General features: G+C 38.0%; 1 protein-coding gene across 1 annotated transcript in view; it reads left to right on the top strand.

The window, feature by feature from the left end:
• The window catches only part of MAML3 (mastermind like transcriptional coactivator 3), a 301849-nt gene extending 285642 nt beyond the window's left edge, over window positions 1–16207 (top strand). Inside the window, exons 4-5 of the mRNA XM_088132833.1 lie at window positions 7622–7712; window positions 12020–16207. Coding sequence (XP_087988959.1) covers window positions 7622–7712; window positions 12020–13011 — 1083 coding nt within the window. The 3' untranslated portion in view covers window positions 13012–16207. The remainder of the gene's footprint in view (window positions 1–7621; window positions 7713–12019) is intronic.
• Window positions 16208–25432: the final 9225 nt, after the last annotated feature.

The following is a 25432-nucleotide window of genomic DNA, read 5'->3' on the forward strand; positions in this document are numbered from 1 at the left end:
TTGGATTCTATCTCCAAAAGTTCCTTTGAGGCAGGTAGGAGTATCTGTCTGTAACACAATAAAGTAGTTGCATCTTGTCCTAGGATCACATGGCTATTCTTTGCAGCTGCTTCTTTAAAGATTTAAAGATATGCAGATTCATACTTTACACTCTTTGAGGCAATTTTGTAGAAATCAAATCAAAAACATGTCAGAACCTTAAAATGGTAGTGCCTTATCTACAATACTTGTGACCACAATATATATGTATATGCAGACCATAACTTCTGAAATCTACACTCCCATTTTAAGAAGCATTTATCCATTATTAACAAGTGATTTCACTGTTCCACAATGTACAGGTAGTCCCTAGTTTAAGAACGAGTTCTGTTCCCAAGGTCTGTCCTTAAGTTGAATTTGTATGTAAGCCAGAACAGTATTATTGTATAATACCGTATAAATAGTATTGTGTAATTAACTCAAACTATTGTGTATTTAACTCGAATCATTGTGTATTTAACTCAAATTTTTCTACAGTAGGCTCTGTTTTTAACTATGGGTTGTCCATAACCTGGACATTCTTAACCCAGGGACTATCTGTATTTCATGTGGATCTTTGATTTACATCAACAGTTCTCAGATACTACCTGCAGAGTTTCTGGTCCATAATCTTCATTCAGGAGGACCAGAGAGACATTACAGAACAGTTAAGAAACTCCTTATTTGGCGTTGCAATTTTTTTACATTATGTAGATCAGTAATGTTTGAACCAGGACTAGATTACAGAACAAGCTACAAAGCCTGGTTTAGAATCCATGGTCTTTATAATTAGCAGTAGTATAGTCTATGTTTTCCCTAACAAGTAATTGATTGAAGGGTCCTTTCTCAGCTTCCTGGCTGAAGGATAGCAATTTTCATTAAGTTTGCCAAAGACTCTTGGCAGTTTACAACAATAAATACATGAAACAGTTCAGATAAAAACACAATTTAAAAAACTCTAAAAAAAACCCAAATAGATATAACTATTATTTTAACATCAGATAGTGTCAATCCACTTAGGCAAGCTCATATTTTATAGGTACTTCAGAATAATTCATCTTCATGACTTTTTGAAATGAATTCGTTGCTGATCTGACCTGTTGGGAAGACTGTTCCAGGGAAGGCAACATTGAAAAATACCATCCCTGGGCTCTCACTAACCTTATCTCATCTGATATGGTTACTTGTACCATTCCTACTCAGCATAAGCATTGGGGTATGAGGAGGAAGTAGCACCAAGCCATTTGAGGCTTTAAAAATCAAAAACAACACTTTGAATTATACCCAGAAGCCTACTGAAACTAGTGTAGCACCTGCAGTTATTGGTCTAACTCAGCTATAATGGCTCTTACTTACCAGCATGCAGACCACTACATTCTGCAGCTGTTGCAGCTTTTGAGTAGTTTTCAAAGGTAGTCCCAGTTAGAGAAGGGCATATTGTACGTTCTGATCAGGAGAATCTTATACTCCAGGTAGGATCAAAACTGGTGTACCAGTCAAAGGTGAGCAAAGACCTTCCTGGTCATAATCTCCACATGCCTAAGAGACACCCATGTTACTTCTCATTCTGGGGAGTGCTACCCCATTCAGAATAACCACTATTATAGGTAAAGAATCATTAGATGATCTCTGTACAAATAGTAACTCAGTCCTTAGCCTCAGCTTGCTTTGTCCCATCCAGAATCTCAGAATTTCCAGGCACTTAGTTAACACCTTGACAGTATATCTGGCTTTGTTTAGGGTGCTGATGAATAATCAGGTATCATCTGCATACTGGTGATACTTCCCCCTGAATTAATGGTTAACTTATCCCAATGGCCTTGTATGAGGTGGGGGGAAAAAATCAATCCCTGGGGAACCCTAGAGGGAAGCACCCATGGAACTTGCTTCTGCTTCTCCATTCTCACTGACTGGAACTGCCCATTAAGTAGGAGTGGAACCACTGCGAAACAGGGCCTCCAATCCCCAACATTCACAGTCCAGAAGTTAAGGAGAAGTTAAGTAGGACCAGAAGGGGCACACTTCAACAAAGCTTATGTACCAGAGCAACCAGTGACATCTCAACCCCATGCCCAGGAAAAAATTCTGATTGAAAAGGGTCCAGATAATCTATTTCTGCTAGAGGACATGGAACTGGAGCCACACCATCTTCTGAACAATCCTCCCCACTAAGGGAAGGTTGGAAACTGGTAGTTGTCAAATACCATTCGTTCTTGGGAAGGCCTCTTCTGAAAGTAATGCACCATGACTCCTTAAATGCAGCTGGGGGAGTCCTGTCCACTAAAGAGACATTGATAACTACTGACACACCCCATGGCTGCCCAAAGGACACAGGAAGGGCATGGATCTAATCTACAAAATGGTGGAGCTTATACCAGACAGCACTGAACCCGTCCATATGCCAGAATGAATTTCAGATAACATTTCCCCAGTTAAATCCCAATCATGAGGATTCTGGTGTGTGGACCATCAGTGAATCTGCTTTCCAGGTTACCTGGAATGTCCCCAAGCACCCACAGGAAACCTTCTGGATCCCTGAAGTACCTAGAGTGGAGTATCCTAGTTAGTTCTCTCATCCTACAAATGTCCCATGGGGCAACAAGCCTCATCTGGATCAGGAATGACATGACCAGAACAAAGAACCCACTATCATGTTCATTTCCAAATCAGTTGAAACAAGGATGAGATCCAAAAGTGGCCCTTGAAATTAGGCCCAAGGTTACTTGGGGCAACTTATGGTTCCCATGGAGGCCATGAAATGCTGAGCCCTGCCAGAGCTCATCTCCAGGTCTTGGAAACTGAATTCCCTGGCAGTACTAACTAGGGAAGCCCAATGACCAGTTCCAGCAGCTCAGTGACAAGTTTCAGCAGCTCAGGAACATTTCTTGCCAGGCAACCAAGCAGATGATACACAGCCAGGAGCTTCATCCTCTCCCTACAGCCCAACCTAACATGCATTGTTGAGATTGGTACAGTACATTAAACCCAGGAGGGCAAATCTGAGAGGGCCATGTCACCACCTTTAATAAATTATGTGTCAGCAATATATGGCAGGTCTGCCCATTCATTCACCACAAATAATGGATGACTGATATTTTATTGCAGAGAGACCTGGCATTTACCAATGGCACCAACCTGAAATCAAGGTCAAGAGCAATCTGGCTTCCAGGACCAAGGAATGAAACTCTGGAGCTGGAAGTAGAAATCAGAACCAAGTTGCCAGTTTCCTTTCCCCTGTAATGACCTGCCCCACATTTCCCATCATAACTTTGTTTTCTCATCACAATCAAAATCTGCTTATCTCTCACTTCATCTACCCCATTCAAGCATCATATGAGTCTAAATGCCAGTAGCAGAATCTAAATGCCAGTAGCAAGGCCACTACTCCTGTTTACAAAAGCTAGCTGGCCTTCTAAAATTTATGAAAAACTACTTAGTCACTTACAGCCCCAATATTATAAATCAGTTAGAATGCCAAACCACTTTGCTCATATTCCATCACAATTAATCCACATTCCTACCCTGCATTAATCACCTCTGGTGTCACTGCACTTACCAAGCCCCCTCTATTGAGGTCATGTTTCAAGGAACATTCACTCTCCCATCCTTTTATCCCAGAGTGGCCTTCTTCATCCTCTGCTCTCATCCAGTCAGTAACTCTCTGATAGTGTCCTGATTGTTTCAAAAGGGTAATAATTGCAGAAATGTATCAATTGGCACTCAACATCCCTTCAACAGGACCTCAGTTCCTTTTGCTTAATGGCCCAAAGCAGCAGTACAGTGGTGTTTCCTACACCTACAGCAATTGAGGAAACACCAGCAGCCTTCACTTCTGTTTTTCCTCCTCCAACCATTGCACCAAAGCTACATGATGTGCTAATGTAGTCAGTAATCCATTGGGTTTTTCTCATTTTGCACTTTCAGTTTCTTTCTACAGTCCATAAATTTCCATTTTTTCTTAAGTTCCAGATTCGCATATTTCCTTCTGTTTTTCCACAGTTTCAAAGTAATCAGCAACCATTCTCATTTCCAGCCAACCTCCACCACCACTTATGAAATAATATCAGTCCTTTCCAACACTTCTACAACTGTCTCCCTCTGCTCACTAGATGCCTTCTTTCATCTGTCCACCATCCACTACTGCTTACACAAGTCTCTGAGGAGAAGCTGGAGCCATACTGCTGGACCTGCAGCATCAGTCACCATGGTGTTCCCACATAATATATGGCAATGAGATAAAAAAATACAAGTTCTGCATTTGCTTTGTTTTTAAGTGTTCCACTAAGATATCTAGCAGTCCATTAAAAAAAGTTTAAAGTTTAAGAACAGCTGATCTAGATATTTGGCCCCTGGTAGCCATGAATTCCTTGTCTATTTAGTGACTTTGGAAGACCATTTATCTCTTATTTTTTTCTTCATCTTAATAGTATTATGTGGATTAACAAGATTACTTTATTATACAGTTGTTTAGAAAATATATTATAGTATTTCCTTATTAGTTGCTGGCATTTGATTTTTAGTTCTTAGGTATTAAAAACACTTGAACTTTAGAAAAGCTGTTACTCAAAAGAATAAGAGTGATGGATACTGGTTATGAGACCACCATGGTTGACACTTTTTCCATGACTGAAGTAAATTAGGAATGAACTATAAGAAAACTAATGGGGAAAAAACGCTATGGTACCATAGTATTTACACTCTTCCAGCTTCTCTTTAGGGCTGGTGTATTGCTGAAGGACCAGTTCCATTATTAAGATGTATAATGTTGGTTTTAGGTCAATGCTATTTTGGTGTCTTAAAAAGGGACAAATTATTAGTAATTTTATGATTATTATATTTTTACTCCTAGGAAACAATGCCTGTGCAATTTTCTGGCTCAGATGCCAAAATAACATAGCCATTTTTGGTGGTAATGCATCTTGACATAATTTGCTGTTCTGCATCTGGCCCTAAGCTGTCATGAGCCACCCTTATTTTTCTCAAATAATTTATATTTTCTTTGTCATTTGAAATATTATGGACAGCATCTAAACTTTGTTTAAAACAATAAAGCCCAAAGAAGAAGGCAGGAAATCTATCAGTCAATATTTTGAAGTGAAAAAATAAACACTTTCTATCCCAATTTGTTTGATGGGCCTTGTATTAATGTATTAAAATTGCCTAGTAGTTTGGGGGGATTACCAGGAGATGCTTGATCTATTGTACACTGAGTGGAGCCACTTGCTCCATAAGAAAGATTGCAGTCATTAATAAGCCAATATTCAATATAACAATTGAATGCAGATACATTTTCAAATCTATCACAGTTTTTTCATGCAACTTCTGAAGTGTGCCTCTAAGTATAGTTATGAGTGTATGTCATTTCCACAAATGATTTTTCAGTTACATGATAGCTTATCTGTGCATAATAAAAGGATGACACCCTACAATAAGGTCTGAACAGTCATTGTGCTGTTTTCCCTAAAGTTTTGTAAACAGACAAAAGCCATCTCAATATTTATGTGCTTCTGTGAAGAAACCGTACAGCTGGAAAGTTCATGACCTTTAAAAACCTGGAAAATAAATAAATCCATAAATTTATCAAGTCAGTCATTGGTACTTCCTCAATTTTGGTAATGTAATTCTGATCTGTATCTGTCTAATGGTCCTCACAGAATAGGGACTGATTTTAAAAGTTTTGTTTCATTTTACATGACGACTTATAGATCTCTAGAGATTAGAAATAGAGGACTATATAAAATGAAATGGGAAGAATCACAACAGTACTTTGAAGGGGGGTAACTAGGGTCACATCCCTTGCGCTGTGTGGTCAGGAAAAAGTAGACACAGCTAAAATGGTTACAGCAAGAAAGATGGAACACAAAGTTATATACATATTGTCATATGCATTCTTGACATCATTTTCCAGTGCTATTTTTCTTAAAAGTGAGGATAAACTGTTCCAAATTAGCAGTGAATGTTTTACAACATGTACACAAGATAATCATTTGAAAAGAAGAAAATTTAAAGGCAAATAGACCCAAATTAAATTTGAAGATTTACTTTATAGAAAGTTTGTCCATATGTTTAAAATACCGTCTCCTGGATACTTTCCGTTTGTCCATTTCTTTTTTATAATCCTACTTACAAGCAGTTTTTACCACTGAATTTCAGTGGTAAGTTAAAAGTAAGCATGAAGGTCTGCGCCAAAGTCTCTGAGGGACTTCATGCGGACCGTGGGCACAGGCCGCCTAACACTCTCTTAATACGTCCTTCTTACCATCTTTCTCCCCTTAATTCTCACATGGCTGTTCTATTCCTACCTTGTTGGAAGAGTGTACGCAGCAAGCACGCAAAAATAGCCAGTGAGCTATGCCCATAATGTCCAAACGCTGCCCCAGACTTAATTAACTGATATCCAGACATGATATATGCTATAAAGGCATCTTTGTTGCTTTGCTTTGCTTTCTTTCCTTTTTTTAACTTAATCATTTAAAAGTAAACAGACAAGGAAAACAATTAATACAAAGATATAATATCAGTAATTGGACAGAATTGGGTAAGTTGCAGAGTTGGTGCTTAGTATATTGTTGATGAGGATTAACTATAAAAAGCAGAATACATTTTGTTATTTTTAACAAAAAGGAAAAAGATTTTCAAGCTCTGAGCTGAATGTCAGTATTTCTGCAGTTTTGTTACTTAAAGATAAATTATCCAACAGAAAAAAAGAGAAAGAAAAGAAAATCTACTAAACCATTATTAAGTATTTAGTTTGTACTTTCCCCTTCATTGTACTCCAACTGATATACAATATTTATAAACATTTAAAATTTTTATATATTTCTAACTTCAGTTCTTTAATCAATTCTTTCCCTCCTTAAAAGTCATACTCCAAATGTTTAAATCTGCTTTTCTGTGTAATGTATAATATATATGGAAGCCATTTTTGCTTGAATTTACTCAAACTTCTGTTGTGAATATAGCTGTTAATTTTGCCAATGCTGCATATTCTCCAAGTTTAACTTAACTTCCCAATCTGATATTGGTTGAAAACATATTTCTTTTCCAGTGTGTGCTAAGTTTATCCTCACCACCTAATACATATATCTTAGCAAACTGTGATTTTTCTTGTTGTTTTTGATAAAGTTTTGAATTATGCCTAATTAAAAAAATGTTGTTTCAATTCAAATTTCCAGAATTCTCTGAATATGCTCTGTATTTCTTTATTTCTAGTAGTTTTGTGGGGGGGTTTTTAACATGACCACCACATATGGTAAAATGTATCCTGACATTTCCAATATTTATTATGATTTATCTAACTTGGCAATTATTGACAAAGTTGTTTACCAAGTATAAAACGGCTTTCTCTGCTTCACTGAGTACTAGCATTTTTGGGAAATGCAGGGAGAGCTACTGTAGAAAGACAGATGATGCTCGGAATCGGAAGAACACTTGATCTATGCAAGGCCATTTGCTGCTCATTTCACTAGCCACTTCCACACAGCACTTATCGTTGAAGAGCACTTTGCTAGCAAAGGAACAAGATCAGTGCTCTGCTATTGGCTGTCCTGATAATCCAGTGGGCAACTTTCTCTTCTTAACTCCTTTTCTTTTGCTTTTCTAGCATTTACAGCAGCAGTCACATTTGCCTCGGCAGCACTTTCAGCAACAGCAACGAAATCCTTATCCAGTGCAACCAGTCAATCAGTTTCAAGGTGAGAGCAAAATACTTTTTAAGTACAGAAGCTGTTTATCTCTCATTGATATTTACATGCTTATTTTCCTATATAACAATCATCTATGTAAATAGCCACTACCTTGTTATTCTAGAAGGGCATCTTCAGGAGGAACAAACAATCTTATCTAACACAAGTAGACAATAGCTACTAAGGCTGTGCAGCAATCTGGATATGATGGAGAAAAGGTGATGTGCAGCACATGAGTGCTCACATCACACCTATTTGTGATTTCATTACTTCTTTTCCTGGGCTTGCATGGCTACCATTGTGTTACCCAGAAAAAGATATGTTTGATTTAAGGAGATGCTGACAGGTATGACAAAAATACCTGGGTGTGCCCTGAACCACCATTCCCCTTTGAATCCACATCACTGTACAGCCCTAGAAGCTGCTTCTTTCCTTCTCTTAACTGTCTACAGGCACAGAAAAATACCCTTTTTTTAAAAAATCTAAATTATAAGATTAGCTACAAAAATTCTTTGCTGAAACTAATACAAACAATTCTGATTAGTGAAAAGTGGTTCTCCTAGATATTCTGCATATTGCATTAGAAATTTAACAGTCCTGTAGTCCTGAATGGCAGGAAGAGACAGAAACCAGCAAGCATATTCACTACATATAGTCTGCCCCACCACAAACTGCAAGCCACTAATGAGGGTGGGGAGAGCCAGTTTGGTGTAGTGGTTAAAGCATTGGGCTAGAAACTGGGTGACTGAGTTCTAGTCCTGCCTTATGCACAAAACCAGCTGGGTGACCTTGGGCCAGTCATTCTCTCTCAGCCCCAGGAAGAAGGAAGGGCAAACCACTTCTGAAAACCTTGCCAAGAAAACTGCAAGGATTAGTTCAGGCAGTTTCCAGGAGTCAACTTTTTTGGGGGGGGGGGGGAGATGTGGGAAAGGATGAAAGAAAACTAGAGATCCATTGCTGGTTTTATTTTACGTGAGAGAGGGGGAATATTGAACAAGCTTTGCTGGCAAGCTGTTGTCTTTCCCCTTAGTAAAAAAAAATTGCCCATACAAGATGTGATTATATGAGATTCAAGTCAAAAGGATGGCAGATTTCAAATGTAAATCTGTCCCTTTCACATTTAAGCAGAAAGTAGAGATACAATTGAGAGAGTTCTTGTGTTTATGGAGATTTATTTGTTTGTTTGTTTAACAGTATTTATAAACTACCCCAATCCCAAAGACTGGATGGTGTACAGCAACATAGGAACAAAATGTGATATCAAACAAAAAGAGTAGAACAAACTTGAATAAGAATAAAATAATTAAAGTAACAAGATGGCTAAAAAGACTAAGACAGATGCCCATAATCAGATCAGCTGGGGCTAAAGATCCCTTGGAATAATGATGATTTCAATTGTTTATGAAATGCTAGGAATATAAGGGGGGATGTACTGGATAAAGGGTATCCCAGATAGTGAGGGAAATGAATGCTTTGGATGCCAGACAAGACCTGATTAGAAAAGATTTCCAAGGGAAAGTTAAAAGGAGAAAAGTCCTCTTTTTTTCCCCTTTAAAACATTTAAATATAGCAAATGTGCCACAATCAAGAGGAGTATGGCCTCAGGATGGCTGATTCTGAACCTATAAACACCCTGAAAGGTGACTGGCATTTAAGGTCTTTTTAGGTCAGTTGCACAAACCCCAGCCTCGCCCTATTTAACCTGACTAGCAGAACACTGTCAGGTGAGTGTCAGTGCAGAGTCAGAAAAATGGGGGAAATTATGACACTTGTCTGATATCTTCATGCAAATGCTGCAACTTACTTACTTGCATCAGATGCCAGGACTCAAGTATGTAATTGCAATATCCGCGTGATGATGTCATTTTGGAAGTATCACAGTTGCAGAAACCACAGGTTCTACGTCCAAAGCAGTTGCTCTTTGTCCTGCCTTCAATATTCCCAGCCTTTTCCTTTAAATAGTGGTTGGCAAGGAATCTTATATTAAAACAATATCTAGGAGTTTTAGAATGCTATTAAAAATGGTTAATTTTGTGTAGTTTTAATATAATACACTTACTATTTTCTCTTAATCACAACTTCTTGTAGCTCAAAACAAGCTTTTTTATTGCATGGAATATTTTTACAACTTCTAGTTTATTTATAAGATAAAAATGTTGTAATTCTCTGTTAAGGCCAAAAGCAAGATGTCTAAAGATGTGATCTTAAAAAAAGAAACATCTATTCTAATACTCAGAAACACGTAATTTGTATAATTATGTTCAGTTGTAGCCTAGTTTTACATCAAAGGCTACACTTGACATTTCTGTCAGTATGTGTAATGATGCATATGGACAGGGTCAGAATATTCTGAGGGAGTGGGGTCTGTGTTTTGGGTAGATTATTCTACGTTAAGGTATTGTAGGGAACTTTCATTGCAGTATTTATCTGTGTCCTTCAAAATGCTTGGGGAACTGTACTGCTGATTTGGGGCAATTTTTTATCAGAGAGGGTTCTGGAAATTTCAAAAAAAGGGCTGTTGGAGCCATTGGAACCTGGGTCTTCAACTGCCTAACCTGCTTACCTGCTCAGTGAGTAAGAGACGTAGATATAGTTGGTTCCTTTTTGGCCCAGTCACTCTTTTTCAGCCCAACCAACCTCACAGAATTGTTGTGGAGGAAAATGGAAGGAAGGAGTACTATATATGCTGCCTTCTTGAACAAAATATGGGGTATTAACTAATAAATGCATGTTATACATGTATGTGCTGCATAGGCTTTTTACTTTAGCAAAAGTTGTAAAGAAAACAATAGCAAAGAAATTCTACTTTCAGTGTCATATAGTCAGTGTCATACTGAAGTAAAAATAAAATGAACTCTTGGCACAGTTAAAATTCTTATAATTATTTTTAAATAAGAGGTGATAAACATAAGAACATATTTGCTTTCCAGAAACCAGTCATGCCTCCCAGACAGTTCTGCCTCTGCATCCCTCTTTGTCAGAAAGAGGCTAGTTTGTAGAATTTTACAAGCATAGGATTTTCTGATTTCTCATCATTGGTTCAAGGTGGAATAAAATGTGCTTAGAGTATTGATTTAATACACCATCTCTGTGTAAAATATTTGGGGGGGGGGAAGCATTTTTCTCCTTTTCATAGACATAACCAATAACAACACTATAGAATATCCATTCACATATGACTCCTACACGATAAAAAATTGATTAGCCTCTCAGCAGCTGACATGGTTTTCATTTTAAAAGATAATGGGAATATTTAAAGAGGTTTTTTTATAGTTAATGGTCAGACCATTGTTTATTTTTTTAATTCTACATTTTGAAATAGATATATAACTAATGCTTGCACAATTATGGCCCTGTGTAGTCATGAACTTCAGCACTTGGCTTGGCCACTAAATAATGTAAAATCTGAATCAGGCTCAGCCTGTGCTGCTTTGAAAACAGGAAAGCATTTATCCTCAGACTTTAAACAAGATTGTAACATGATGATGTAGGATAACACCTGAGCAGCACTTCAGATTTGAAAGTCAAATAGTGCTTCCAAGTATGGAAGGTTACAAATATAGAATCACTTGCTATGTGTACATACCTGTGCGCTAAAGCCTTGTTTGCCTTCCAACCCAACAGCCCTATATATTTAGTTAGTGTAAAATCATCACGCACTACTCTATTCTCAGCCTGTAGGAACCACATTTTTTTCTTTTAGTTCTACTTAGGAGAAAACCAGAGGAGATCAATGTGATCATAGGGATAATATGCAAAACATGAAGCCAGGATAGAATTTGGCATTTTCTGGAATTTTCTGTGGTCAGAAGGGTTCCTAGCAAAACATATGTCTGGAGGCAAAATTTTTCATGTTTCATCCTTGGCATTTCCAGGGAGGCTGGGAAAGATACCACACTGAGACACTGGGAAAAAGAATCCACCTCTTTAGCTTGATTTTGTTTGTACTAGACAAAACAGTTGTCTGGCTCTGTAAAAGTCAAGTTGCTACACTCTAACATGGCTCTAAAAGTGACTTTATTGATAGCATTTTCTGTAGACGTGTAACCTAGCTTGTAAACTAAGTGAAATACTGTTCTGACATCATAAAGTTAGGATTTTGCAAGTCAGAGCTTATAACACAACTTAGGAACCATTCACACATGTAACAAATCTGAATATTAATATAAAAATGACTAGATTATTTCTTGCATAACAAATATTACAAATATTTTGCAGAAATATTTTGCCAAATTCTTCCAGCTGCCTGACTCATTTCTGCAAATTCTTTCAATAGACCGAAGTTCACTCTAACCTTTTTCCTTCTCCTGCTTTAGGTTCTCCACAGGATATAGCTGCGGTAAGAAATCAGGCTGCTCTTCAGAGCATGAGGACTTCCCGAATGATATCCCAGAATGCTAGCATTATGTCTTTGGGGGCCTCTCAGAACACTACAGCAATCTCTGCCACAGGTGGCCAGTCTGAAATGGGAATGGCTCCTTACAGCAGCCCAGTTACTGGCCAGCCAGGAATGTATAATATGAACTCAGGAATGAGCCAAATGTTGCAGCACCCAAACCAAAATAACATAAACATAACACACAATCCAAGTCAGGGACCAAGGCAGCCCAATTCAACACAAGGAGTTGGCATGGTTAGCAGCTTTGGTCCAAATGTTTTAGTGAACTCTACTGTATCTCAACAACATCAGCAAATGAAAGGACCTGTGGGACAAGTTATGACCAGACCACAAGCTCCCAGACTTCAAAATATGATGGGGCCTGTCCCACAAGGAGCACAGAACTGGCAGGCAAGAGGACTGCAAGGTATCCCTGGAAGGACTAGCAATGAAATTGGATCTTTCAATAATGGATCTGCTTACTCAATGCAATCAAATCAGCCAAGGCTGCCTAAGCAACATTTTCCTCAAGGCATTAGCCAGTCTATCATGGATACAAATGGAGCAGTACGGACACTGAACTCAGGCGTAGGAAGACAGATGTTGCAACCACTCCCTGGACAACAAGGAACCAATAACCAACCCAGATCAATGGTTATGCCTACAATAAGTCAGGCAGTTTCCACTCTAACTGGTTTTAATCAGTCCCCTGCACAACAAATACCAGGAAGTAGCTTCACTCAGAGCAGCCAAGGTCAGATCTATGAGAGGAATCCCACTCAAGACATATCTTATAGCTATAGCAATGAAGGAACTGGAGGGTCCTTTCCAAATATAACCGAAAGCACGGATCTTGTAGATTCCATCATTAAAAGTGGACCAGGAGATGAATGGATACAAGAACTTGATGAACTGTTTGGAAATCCATAGCACATGGAGATGTACAGTTCCAACATTTCTGGGGTCAAAAAAGGAAAGCAGGATGATGTCCATCCTTGTTTCTTTGTTTTGTTTTTAAAGCTGTGCAAAGCTAGCTGATCTGTGAAGGCATAGATGGAATTTGAAGCAATGACAAGAAGTCCTTGCCAACTTCCCCACAGCAGTCTCCATGCCATAGCATACCTGCTGCAGGTCAGAATAAGAAAGACTGAGAGAGAGAGCGAAAGAGAGAAAAGCTCAAAAAATGCTGCTTTCTGCCTATGGGCCACAGAAAGTGCCAGGCAGTTTCCATGTGCCAAAGCACTGGCTGTCCTATAACAATGCACTTTCCATGCAGTTCTGTTAGAACTGTTGTAGTTTTCAGGATACAAAACAGGCAGCTTCTGAGACAAAGCAGGGGAGTCGCTAGGTGACTGTACAAGTGACATATGACATACACACAGATCTAAACTCTGAATTTAATAAATACCAAGCTTTTCCATGCAATGTGTGTAACCTGATAGAGAATTAAGTAAAGGTTGTTTGAATGTGGTGATGATAATGATATCATGGCTGAATGGGTTCAGTCAGTGTGCTATCAGTGCTTCTTAAGGTGCAGAGATGGGTTCTAGTAAGAGAGCTTGTCTTTTCTCTCTTGTCAATTTCCTGCATAATCAAGTGATTCTTGAGTCATTATCTTTAAGAATGAGGAAAAACACAGCATAGGACAAGCAAGATTGTATAATAGTTGTATTACTCACTGGCTGCCTCCAAAGATAGTGATGCAATACAAAAGTAATTGGAAAAAGGGAGATAGGTCTAAGGAAATGAAAATATTGATATTGAGCTTGTTATTTTTCTGAAAATACAGGATCAAGTGAGGTTGGGCTATACAAACTGTTGGCTTGATCTTCCAAAGATGTCAGGAGAATCAAGGAACAACTGCTCTAAAGATCACCCAGAGAGGGGCCACTAACTATATTGGCTGTCATATACAGTATATTGGTTCTTTAGACGCCACTGTCAAAGCATCCCTTGACAGACTGAGAGTGAATTTGTGCTTTGTGTTCTTCAAAAACATGTCCTTTTTTCTACATTTCCTATTTTCTACAAACCCTAGGCTCTTTAAAATGACTAAGCTGATCAATAAGAAACAAAATTAAAAATTTTTAACAATTCCTTTGATGTAATTTTTAGTAGCAGTTGTATATAAGCATTGACATTGCAAATATTTTTAATAGAATTGTGCAATTTGGAGTACTAGAATTTAATTGCAATTCTTTTTAGGTCCTTAAGAATTTAGATTGGCATTAGTAGTGACAATGGAAATTGAATGTGTGGCCATCTATCCGTATATTGAACATGGGCTTCATGTTAAATAGATCCACAACCAGAGCATTCTCAGGGTCTGATTTATATGTTTCTCTTATATACAATTTTCCACCTAGGCAAATTCACTTCTAGAGATAACATTTTTGGTAGAGTAGCAGCAGACAGTGAGGGGACTTCACTGTTTCTGCAGCCACTAATTCTCTGCTCCACAGCATCCTCCAGTTGTATCTCTCACACATTTCCAGCACAGGACTTTCTTGCATATTGGAAGAAATGTTTTAAAAGGGTCAAAAAGCAAGTATAGAAACACTAACACCCATTTATCCATAATTTTCCTCTTCTAGAAACAGGTTTTCCTTAAAAATGAAGGAGGGAGCAGGGTTTGAGTTATGTGTTTTACCTAAAGTATATTTAGCCCATCAAACACTTTTTGTTGGGATATAAGGGTTAACTAGTGTAGGCTTAAAATTCCTGTATGCAGTCTGACACATATCCTACTGAAATTAGTGGGAGATTTTTTGTTGGTTCTTATGAGAGTTGACTTCTTGTTAATACTGAAATATGGATTGACCATTGCATTTGCACATTGGTGGATTTGGCATTTGGCAAAATAATTGTGTGCTTATAACAGAGACAGTTCTTGTCATGTACTCAGCGCACAGTGTACCAAACTGAGTTCTGATCATAGCACTAGTGGAGGGCGTGCAAAGATCCAAAGAAGTTTTTATCCACACATTTATTAAACTTATTTAATACAACTATACCATATTCATATGACAGTTGGAGGGCAAAGAAATAGAGCTTGTGTGCGCTGCAGCAGTCACACGAAGCTGAAAGATGTGACCAGTTAAGTATGCAAAAGCGTAGGAGAGAAGTCAAGTGAATGTTCCCATCGTCTCCCTCAAAAAGCATTACTCTTTCCTTGATAGAGTGATAAGAGAGGATTTATGGTGCAATCCTATGTATGTTTATTCAGAAGTAGGTTCCATTTTCTTTAATGGAGCTAAACCCAGGTAAGGGGGTGTAGGATTGCAGCATTAAAACATGAGCTTTCATCTGCACAAATTATAGTATGTTCCGCTTTATTAGAATAATACAGAAATTAACTTTGAGTTTGATAATGCGGTTATAAAAAGCCTATTATATTTGTAAAGCTTCCTCCAAATACTTTAAACTGGGACCAAGTAATAAAAAAATACTGTTTAATATTTGGGGGGTTCTTTTAACTATGGTGCTGGTGTACATGAAATTTTTTTTTATAAAAACCAATTATTTGTAAATATCTTTTTACAATCTGCAGATATCACTGGGTCTAATCTGTAAAATAGGTACATATAAATCAATATTATATATGATATATATATATATATATATACACACACACACACACCAATGCTCGCACACACATATATATGTAATATGTTTGTTTAAAATAGTTTTATTTCATTTTCATTTATCTTTACTGCAGTGATACTGCACTTCAGATGTTCAGTTACCAATCTGTACTGTATCCTAGCCAGCAACTTGTTTCATTTTATTCAGACTTATCCTAATTTACTTTTTTTTTTACTTTCCATATTGAACATTGCTTATTTCATTTTGATAATTGTACAGAGCTCTTAAAAAATGTAGAAATGAACTAATAACATACCAATTTAAAAAAAAATAAAAATGTTATCTGAATCAATTCAATTCTCAAATACAGTTCTTTAATCTTGCATTACAGTAAGTGGCAGAAGTGAGCCAGCCTTCACTGATCCCCAGAAAAGCTAAGCAGGACTAGACTTGGATAGAACTTGGGTGGGAAAACACCAAGAAATTCAGGGCTTTGGTCTAGACAGGGGTGTTAGAAAATCTGGAAGAAGGAATCATCACAAAACATTTTTCAGATTATTACCAGGAAAACTGCACAGACTTGTAGGAATAGTGGAATCATGCTCAAAATGAGGAAGGTTTTAACTTTTAAATCTTATATTATGTTCAGTACATCTGCTGTCAGGCTGGATCTGTTAATATTGAGGCAAAGACTGGGTTCATTTGTTCCAATAAAATGCTGAACCTAATGGGAAATAGCTTTATAATGAGATACTGGCCATACCCCACTACTTAAAAATAGCTGTCCAGCATTTCAAACAAATCTTTATCTGTGATTAGTTGCATACAAAGAATACTGTTGCACATAAAAATTTAGGCAACCTTGGTCAGATTACATGTTTCAGTGAATCTCTAAGTGGTTCACTCACTCCAGGGTGGGAGCAGGTGGCTAAGACGATTGAGTGGGTTTGATGGTGAGTGTGAAGGGGTGGGGGATTTGGAGCAGTGCTCACAATAGGCACTAAGTGGTGTCAGAATCACCAGTGGCCAGGGTGGAAGCTAATCACCCACCTATTGTTTATGTTGGGCAGGATGAGAATGGAAGGAGATGCGGAGGGTGATGGTGTGAGGAGGAAGAGGGCAGAGGAGGGCATTACGGTGGTGACAGGCATGGGGAGGTATGGTGGGAGATGGGGTGGGTTTGATTGTGGATGAGAGGACCAACCTGGCTTACATCACTGAATCCTGGCTGAGCATAGGGATTCCTCTCTGAAATGTGCCCAACTGTAATAGAATGTGAGAATGACCTTGGAAGATGGGGGGAAGAGACGCTGCTTAGGGAATGATCAGATAAAGGGTGGGGAGCCCACAACTGAGTAACAGGCAGAGAAAGAAACATAGAAATGATCCACCCTAACTGATCAGGTGGTAAGAATGGACAGTAGGAGATTTGTACTTTCCGACTTGTAAGATTCTGTTAGTGTAGCCTAACAATAAAGTAGAGTTAACTCATCTGGTCATGTTTCTGTCTGGTTTATTTGAGAGGCTGACACCAACTGGGCTTCAAGTGTGGCATCAGCTGCAGCTCTGGGGCAGAGGTGGGGGCATGGCTGTTGTTATCCAGGAGTCTCTGAGAGGAATTCCAGTTTTTATATCTGGAAAATATTTTCAGAAAATAAATTCTTTGTTTAGAAGATTTCTATGGGGTCCTTCAATTCCAAGAATATCTTTACAGGGCAACTGATACTTAACCAGAATCCTAGTACTGTAACTGATTTGATTTGATTTGAATAAATACTGTAGCAACTACTGAAACTTCGCTGGGGTTAGTAGTTAATATCTTGTCCTGAAACCAGCTGAAGAGTTTCAAGTAGAATAAATAATATTGATCCCTTCTGTTAATCTTAGTAGTACAATACAACAGGTGTGATAGAAAGAAAATGTTCTACTACACAGCACCAGAGATTCTGGAACACATATTCAGAACTGCCACCTAAGCCTCTTTAATTTCATTAAAGCTTTCTACCAAGTATATATCAAGCTTTCATATTTTATTCTCGTGCTTGTATCTTCGTGGCAACTTTCAATCGCTTTAAAATTTGGGAGACAACAAATATGAAATGTCATAAGCGATGGACTGTCAAAGATTAAATACCACTGCATATCAGTTAAAAGTTGATTATTATTTCACATCAAATTAAATGCCATTAAATACCAGCTACTGCACATCAACTATCAAACATAATCAAATATGAAATACTATTGCATCAGTTATCACATGATGCTGTATCACTTGTCAAGAGTAGAAATTCAAATTAATTTGTCAAACTTCAAATAAAAAGATCAAATATCCTCAGTATGATATTAGACAATTTCATCAAGCACTAATATGCCAAAAATTATTCAGTGACTTTTCACAATCAGAATTCCTGAAAAGCCTTGAAAATCACATCTGGTGAATCCTAGCTATGTATGTATGAATGTATGTTGTGTTATCACCCAAATCAATTCACTGCAGGATGAAGGTCTCTTCACTGAAGGCAATGGACTGTAATACAGCACGCTAGTCCAGTGCACGTTAGTAGATAGATGTTTTTTTACTTTCCAGACTAGGGTTGAGAGAGTGACTGGCCCAAAGTCGCCCAGCTGGGTCCTGTCCTTAAGAGAGGGTTAGAACCTGGCTCACCTACAGTAGCTCCTAGCCTTCCATGTACTGTCTGTCTATGTGTATTTTATTTCTATGCCTATATAAATTTCTGAAACATGCTTCTACAAATAGCAGAGAAATACAATGTAAAAATAGAAAGCAGAAAAAAATCCTATGGGGTGGATATTTATTTATTTATTTAGCAAATCTATATGACTGTCCATCTCACATAGAGTGATTCTGGGTGGTGTACAATAAGACCAACAATTAAAACATTCTACAAAATCCACTTAAAACAAACATAAATAAAAATAAGATATTGAGAGAGAATGCATCAGAATATTACACATGATGCAACCAGCGCATGGGCTTCCTGTTGCCAGGGGATCCCCAGGACTGTTGAAAAAAACATGTTTTAAGGGATTTCTGGAAGGCCACAAACATTGGAGCTAACCTCATTTCAGGGGGGATGATGTTCCAAAGGGCGGGTGCCACGGCAGAAAAGGCTTGTCTCCTAGGTCCCATCAGATGGAATTCCTCAGCAGGCGGGACATACAACATGCTTTTCCTGCCAGACTAGATGGGATGGGTAGATGTAATTGGGGAGGAATTATACATACATACTGTCGGGCAGAGTGATAATCACAAACACTCCTGTTTGTGCAGAGCGCAGCAAAAACTCCAGGAAAATATTAGCCATGACAGCAAACACATTGCAATGTCCATTTCTTGTTTCCCAAAGAAATCCAGTCAGAAAATATATACTAACTGGTGTTTATTGATAAAAATGCAAAATTCCATAAAATGCAAATATCATACAAAATATAAAGAAAAACACATCTTCCCATGTAATGTAGCATCCAAGACTTATTAGCAACACAAGCTTAACAAAATCTCTAGCTACAAACTCTTAGAGAAGAGGTACACTACTTGGTACTTTGTTACAACTACGTAGCCCATAAAACCTACATAGTGGCTAACACTAAAACAACTAACAACTACTCAGAGAGGCTGAACATTTTCCTCTCCTTGTATTATAGCTCTATGCCACCCCCACTGGGTAACTAGCATACACACGCCAATAGGTGGCAGTAAATAGCACAATACACAACACACAATAACAGGTGTTTTTCACATGATCTCTGTAGTCAAAATATTATTTGTTATTGTTGTAAAGATAACAGGATGAATCCTTTCCCATGAGAAAGAAAATCCTGACACATACATACATACATACATACATACATACTGTACGTACATACATACATAGGCTGTCACCCATTTGGAGGTATATAAAGTTACAGATCAAGAACATACAGCTATATTAGAAGGAATGTTCCCAGTGACAGTCTCTCCTGTATTAAATTTATCATCTCTTCAGTTGCTAGATCATGCAAATCTCTGAAACACTCTATCCAATTCCTGTGGGACAGGATGTAACCAGATGAAAAGAACTATCTGAAGAATGTGTCAGTTTTACTTGTTCTAACAAAAGAGGGAAATGAAATTGACAAGCATCCCATTAAATATTCAGTATATGTTACAGCCTGAGAGCACACAGTCTAAGCTTTAAACCATGACTTTAAAAAAATAAAAGAAAATAAATATATAATATTTAAAATAAAAATAATAGGATGCATCTGTGCAGGAAAGAATTCTGAAGACATTTTCTGCAGCCTTCTACTTTTGTTTAAATAATTATATTTGTTCTCTATTCTTAAAACAGAAAGTGGGTAATCTATCTTAAAATATATCAAGCAGTTCTGACAAGACAGGCATCATTTCATGCCATCTCCATCTATTGAACTAATACCTGTGGCACACCAAATGCAATCACAGTTCACAGAATGCTCATGAGAGCACAGGAAATATTACCTAGAATGTAAATTGGGGAAATAATTTTTTGCAGAAACAAAATGTATAGTGTAAATGCTAGGAATATATGATTTCCCAATAACCTCCCCCCCTTCCTCAATTCTAACTTGACAAAACAAATCTAGATTGTATTCAGTTGTGACACTATAAGAGAAAAAAAATGTATTCCCCTCAGTAATTGAGTATTGTTGGCTTTGAAATTGATTCATTGATTATGTGCCATCATGTCAGCATCAACTCTTAACAACCAGATAGATCAATTTTCTCCAAGATTTTCTTACCAAGACTTTCAGGACTTCCAAGTGTGCACCCATCATTTCTATAACTGAGTCCATCCACCTTACTGCTGATTGTCCTCTTCCTCTCTTTCCTACAACTTTTCCCAGCATTGTAGACTCCTACAATGCTGGGAAAAGCAAGTTTTTGCATAATATGTCCGAAGTAAGATAATTTGAGTCTGGTGACTTGTGCCTCGAGTGACAACTCTGTGTTGATTTATTTAATAATCTAGTTGTGTGTTTTCTTTGCTAGCCATGATGTTCTCAGGAGTCTTCCCCAACACCAAAATTCAACAGCCTCAATGTTCTCTCTATCCTACTTCTTTAAAGTTCAACTTTCACATCTATAGTGTCATAGGGAAAACCATTGGTTGCATGATTCTAATCTTTGTAGGCATGTACACTTCCCAGCATCTGAATATCTTTTCCAAGGCCTTCATTGTGACTCTATCAAGTGCTAGTCTGCAGTGTATTTCTTGACTGCTGGTTCCTTTACCGTTGAGAGTTGATCCTAAATGGCAGAAGCTATCCATCCCTGCATTAGCTTCATTGTCAATGTTAAGGTTGGTTGCTGTTCCTGTTGACAATAGTTTGATTTTCTTTATACTTAATCTTAGCCTCATTTTTTCACTAAGTTCCTTGACTTTCATTACTAGAATGAAAGACCCAAACAGCCTCCAGACACTGGGTCACTACATCAACAGCTACACCTGCTCAGACTGGAATTGAGATATAAAGTGGACAGGTTACTTCAAGCTGACAGATGACCTCACCCAAAGGTTTTAGATACCTGTTAAACAGAAGAGGGGAGAGCATTGAGCAGAGGCATCCCACAAGTGACGGTCTGCAAGTGTGGTCTCTCCTTCCCCTGTGAACACAGCTGGGAATGACTGCTAAGGAAGGAGGTGAACCACTGTAGCAGAGTGCCTCTCACTCCCCACAGCGAGTCCAGAAGGATACAGTGGTTAAAAGGAAGATTGGAGACTGGACAATAGTTGTCCAGAATTGAGGAATCCAGTGATGCCCTCTTGATCTTCTGCCTCCTGTATCTTTCTATACTGCTGTTGCCCAATATAAGTGCTTTAACTGGGCAGCTGGGATGACCTTTATGCCTCCTGGGGTTATATACTCTTGGCATATACTTCAGGTGTTCTTTGCACATGCCTCCCAGGAACAACCCCACCCCAATGAGGCAGCACAGCAGGACTTGATGGGGCTTTAAATTGATTGTTTCTAAAAATAACCTGTTAGCTTCCCTAGATATAATAAATTAATTCCATAGTATTGGCTTCTGCTTGAATTCATTTCTTGGCTCTGCTCAATACCTCTACTCATACCTGATCAAACAGCAGTTGTAAATCAATTGAGGAGGCAAATCTCAGTGTTACTGATCTCTGTCTACAAGAGAACATATAGCTGGGCAAGGTGAAGCTAAACATTATTTAAATATAAACTCTGCTGAATCAAATAATCACTTTCCAGATCAAATTGCTATGTTTGTTTTCTTACCCAAAGAATAAAATGTAAACTTGAAAATATAACCTTGTCACCTTTGTAGAGAAGGAAGTGAAAGGACAGGAGGGTACCCTTTCTTCTCTAAGACTCATCAGGGAAATTAAAGAATATGCAGGTTGCACAGAGATCTCTTCATTAGGGTCTCTCCAACGAAATGTCCTCCAAGGAAGACAGAGCATAGGAAGTTGTCCAGGATGAGAAGAGAAAGAAAAAAGACCCCAAGAAGAAAAAGGTACCATTGTAGTAGTAATGAGTACTTGTAGACATGTGATAAGAAAGAATTAATGAACTGGAGGCTGTGAGCATGGAATGTGAGATTGTTCTGAAGTGTTTGGGATGATAGAACTAGAATGGAAAGGTCTCTCAACTCTGCAGGGATCAACAAAACTAAAGTTCAGCACTGAAAAGGAAAAGAAGAATTGATAGGGACAGGAGCAGTTGCTGTGGACCAGACAAATTATGGAAAGAAATGTACTGCCTTCTTGGTACACATATAAATGATAATGGTAAGGTAATCAAGCTCTTCAAACTGACAAATCACTATCCATTCCTCCTTATCCATATGGAAACAGTGCTAGAAGCAAATGAACATTACAGAGGAATACAAGCAACTATAAAGCTTTGAGTAGGAAGGTGAAAGAGCTGAAAGTGTGGCCAGTATTTACATGCATCCTCCCTGTTGATGGTAAAGGGCCAAGAAGAAGCAGGATCTTAGAAGTAAACAAATGGCTAAGAAAGCAGTTTCATCAAGAAATATGTTGATTTGTAGACCATAGCTACAGCACCACTATAAGGGACTCTTAGAGAGAAATGGGCTCAAATCAAGGGCAGACACAAATGTTTTTGGCAAGAGTCTTGCAAACCTTATAGGAAGAGCCTGAAACTAAACTTAAGTAGAAAAGGAACATGGTTCCACATAACAATGGAGGAGGTGTGAAGCAGGAATAGATGTGGAAAATACTCAACACATAGTAGTAGGGAGACCAGCGATATTCCTTAGATATCAGCATACAAAATATGGGTAATAACAGAAGAATTGACATAGAAAAATTATATATGCCCCAATAGATCTCATGAAACTTGATGAGATGAGAGCAATGATTGTAATATGGAATGTGAAGAATGTTATTTGTTCAAAGTCATAAAAACAGAGAAGAATGGGAAAGTAGGTAAGATTTTAAAAAGTGGTATTACTGTAGGAGTTTACTACAGAGTATGTGTACAATGCCTTTCAACTTATCAATTTCTTGAGAGGACAAGCCATAGAGGTAATTGGAGACTTCAATTATCCTGATATCTGCTGAATAACTAGTCAGCTAAGAATGGGAAGTTCAACAGATTTTTGATTTGCAATTTCATTTTTCAGGTGGAAGAAGAAACAAGAACTTCAGTTACACTGGATCTAACTGGTCAATTGACTAAATGTGTCAGGCATCTTGGGAGAAAACATCCACTTTTATTTTGAAGTTCAGTATAACAGGAGGAGGAAAAGCTAAGAGAAGTCATTTGGATACTTTGGACTTCAGGAAGGTAGATTTTAATGAATTCAGGTGAAGGGTGGACAGTATAACTTATTTTGAGTTCCTACAGGATAAAGTTGTCAAAGACAGAAGGGAGACCTTGAAAAATGAGATAATGAAAATATAGGAATAAACTATCCCCACAAGAAGGAAAAAAATGGATGAAGCTTCAACAGGCCTGTACGAATTAATAACAAGCTTACTGACAAGCTGAGAAGCACAAAGGAGCTATATAGGAAGTGGAAGCAGAGATTGATGACTAAAGAGGAGCATAAACTGGTAGCTTGAGTCTGTAGGGATGGTGATAGGAACCCTAATGCTCAGAATGAGATCAGTCTGGTGATGAATACAAAGTGAAACCTCAGTTTATTGGACCTTGATGCCACAAACTCTGCAGTGATTTACATAATTTGTGTAATTATGTCAGTGTCAAAATGATGTAAATCCCCACGATGCCTACTCTCCAATTCAGTGGACAATCCTGAAAAATGGACTTCCCTTCCCCAATTAATTTGTTAAAAAAAAGGTTTAACTATAATAAGAAGGGTTTGGGGGGTTATTGTCTGAAACAAAAGAAGAATCAAGGAGGCTGTTCAGTTGTTGCACAGGGATGGTGGAAAGCAAGAAAAGGTGAATCTACTTCACAACTTCTTTGCATCTGTCTTTTCTCAGAAGAACACACTTCTTCCCATGACTGAGGGAAGGGGGGGCGGGGAATACAGCTCTAAATTAATAAAGATTTGCTCATAACCAACTTTGTTACCTTAAATGAATTCAAATTTCCAGGTTGCTAGGCAACATGTCTACAAGCACTCAAAGAATGATACCATTACTAGAAGCCAGTATGAGTTTGTCAAGAACAAATCATGTCAGACTACCCTTATCTCCTTTTATGACAGAATGCCTAGTTTGGTAGTCCATGGAAATGCTTGGTTGAAGGAGGTGGGCATGTTCAGATTGCAAAGAAAAACCCAAGGGGAGTTATGATAGCAGTCTACAAATATCTAAAAGGCTGTCACATACAAAAGAAGATGAACTTGTTTCCTGTCAAAACTGAGAGCAGGAATGGACCAATGAGTTGAAATTAAAAGAAAGTTCAGGCTGAATATTAGGAGGAGCTGGGATGGGCACCTCTCAGGAATGATTTGATGGATTCCTGCGATGAGCAAGAGTTTAATTCACTGACCTATAAGATGTCCTCTAAATTCTATGATTCTAAGGAGGTCTTTTTCCCCTTCTAAAGATATGTCCTGTGCTGTATTAACCTGCTTTTTCCATATCACCTTTTTTCTGTAGCAAATGTATGCATGCTTCCTCAGAAGTAAATCCCTCTTAATTCAACAGTATTTACTCTCAAATTAAGACTGAATAGGATTACAGCCTTAAATGTGAGCTTTAAATTGGAGAAAACCACAGGACACACAGTGCTAACTCTGTTCCACTGATAGGGTCTGTTAATACAGTATGTTTCTCCATGAAGCAGCTTGCTCCAGTTGAACCACTCATTACACAGTTCACTGAAGCAGCCACTAGGATGGGATCCTTTGTGTATCACTTCCATTAGTTCTGCCTCAGACTACACCTATAATTGTGTAAACAGTAAGTTCAGCTATCTTAATTTAAAGCATCTTAAGAGACATTATTTCTTATTTTGAAAGATTTCTTCTAACCACACATTCTTTCTAATTGCACAGCAAAACCCAGAATGCCATTGTCTAAATCAAGGGCAAGCATTGTTTTTAATTAGTGGAAACACACATACTTACATTGTTTAATAAAAGATCATCAGCCACGTGACATAATGCTGCTAACAGGGAAAAGACAAGACAAGACTTTCAGCCTGATTATTTGTGAGTGAATTTTAGTCTGTGTGTGTGTGAGTATGGGCATGCATGCTTGTTTAAATTTGTATACTATATTATGCCTACCATATATTTGGCATGCCTTATTTA

Source organism: Python bivittatus, unplaced genomic scaffold, assembly GCF_059951505.1.
Source record: "Python bivittatus isolate LINGU-HERP-01145 unplaced genomic scaffold, Pbiv_v1 ctg000070_np1212, whole genome shotgun sequence".
NCBI classification, from domain to species: domain Eukaryota; kingdom Metazoa; phylum Chordata; class Lepidosauria; order Squamata; family Pythonidae; genus Python; species Python bivittatus.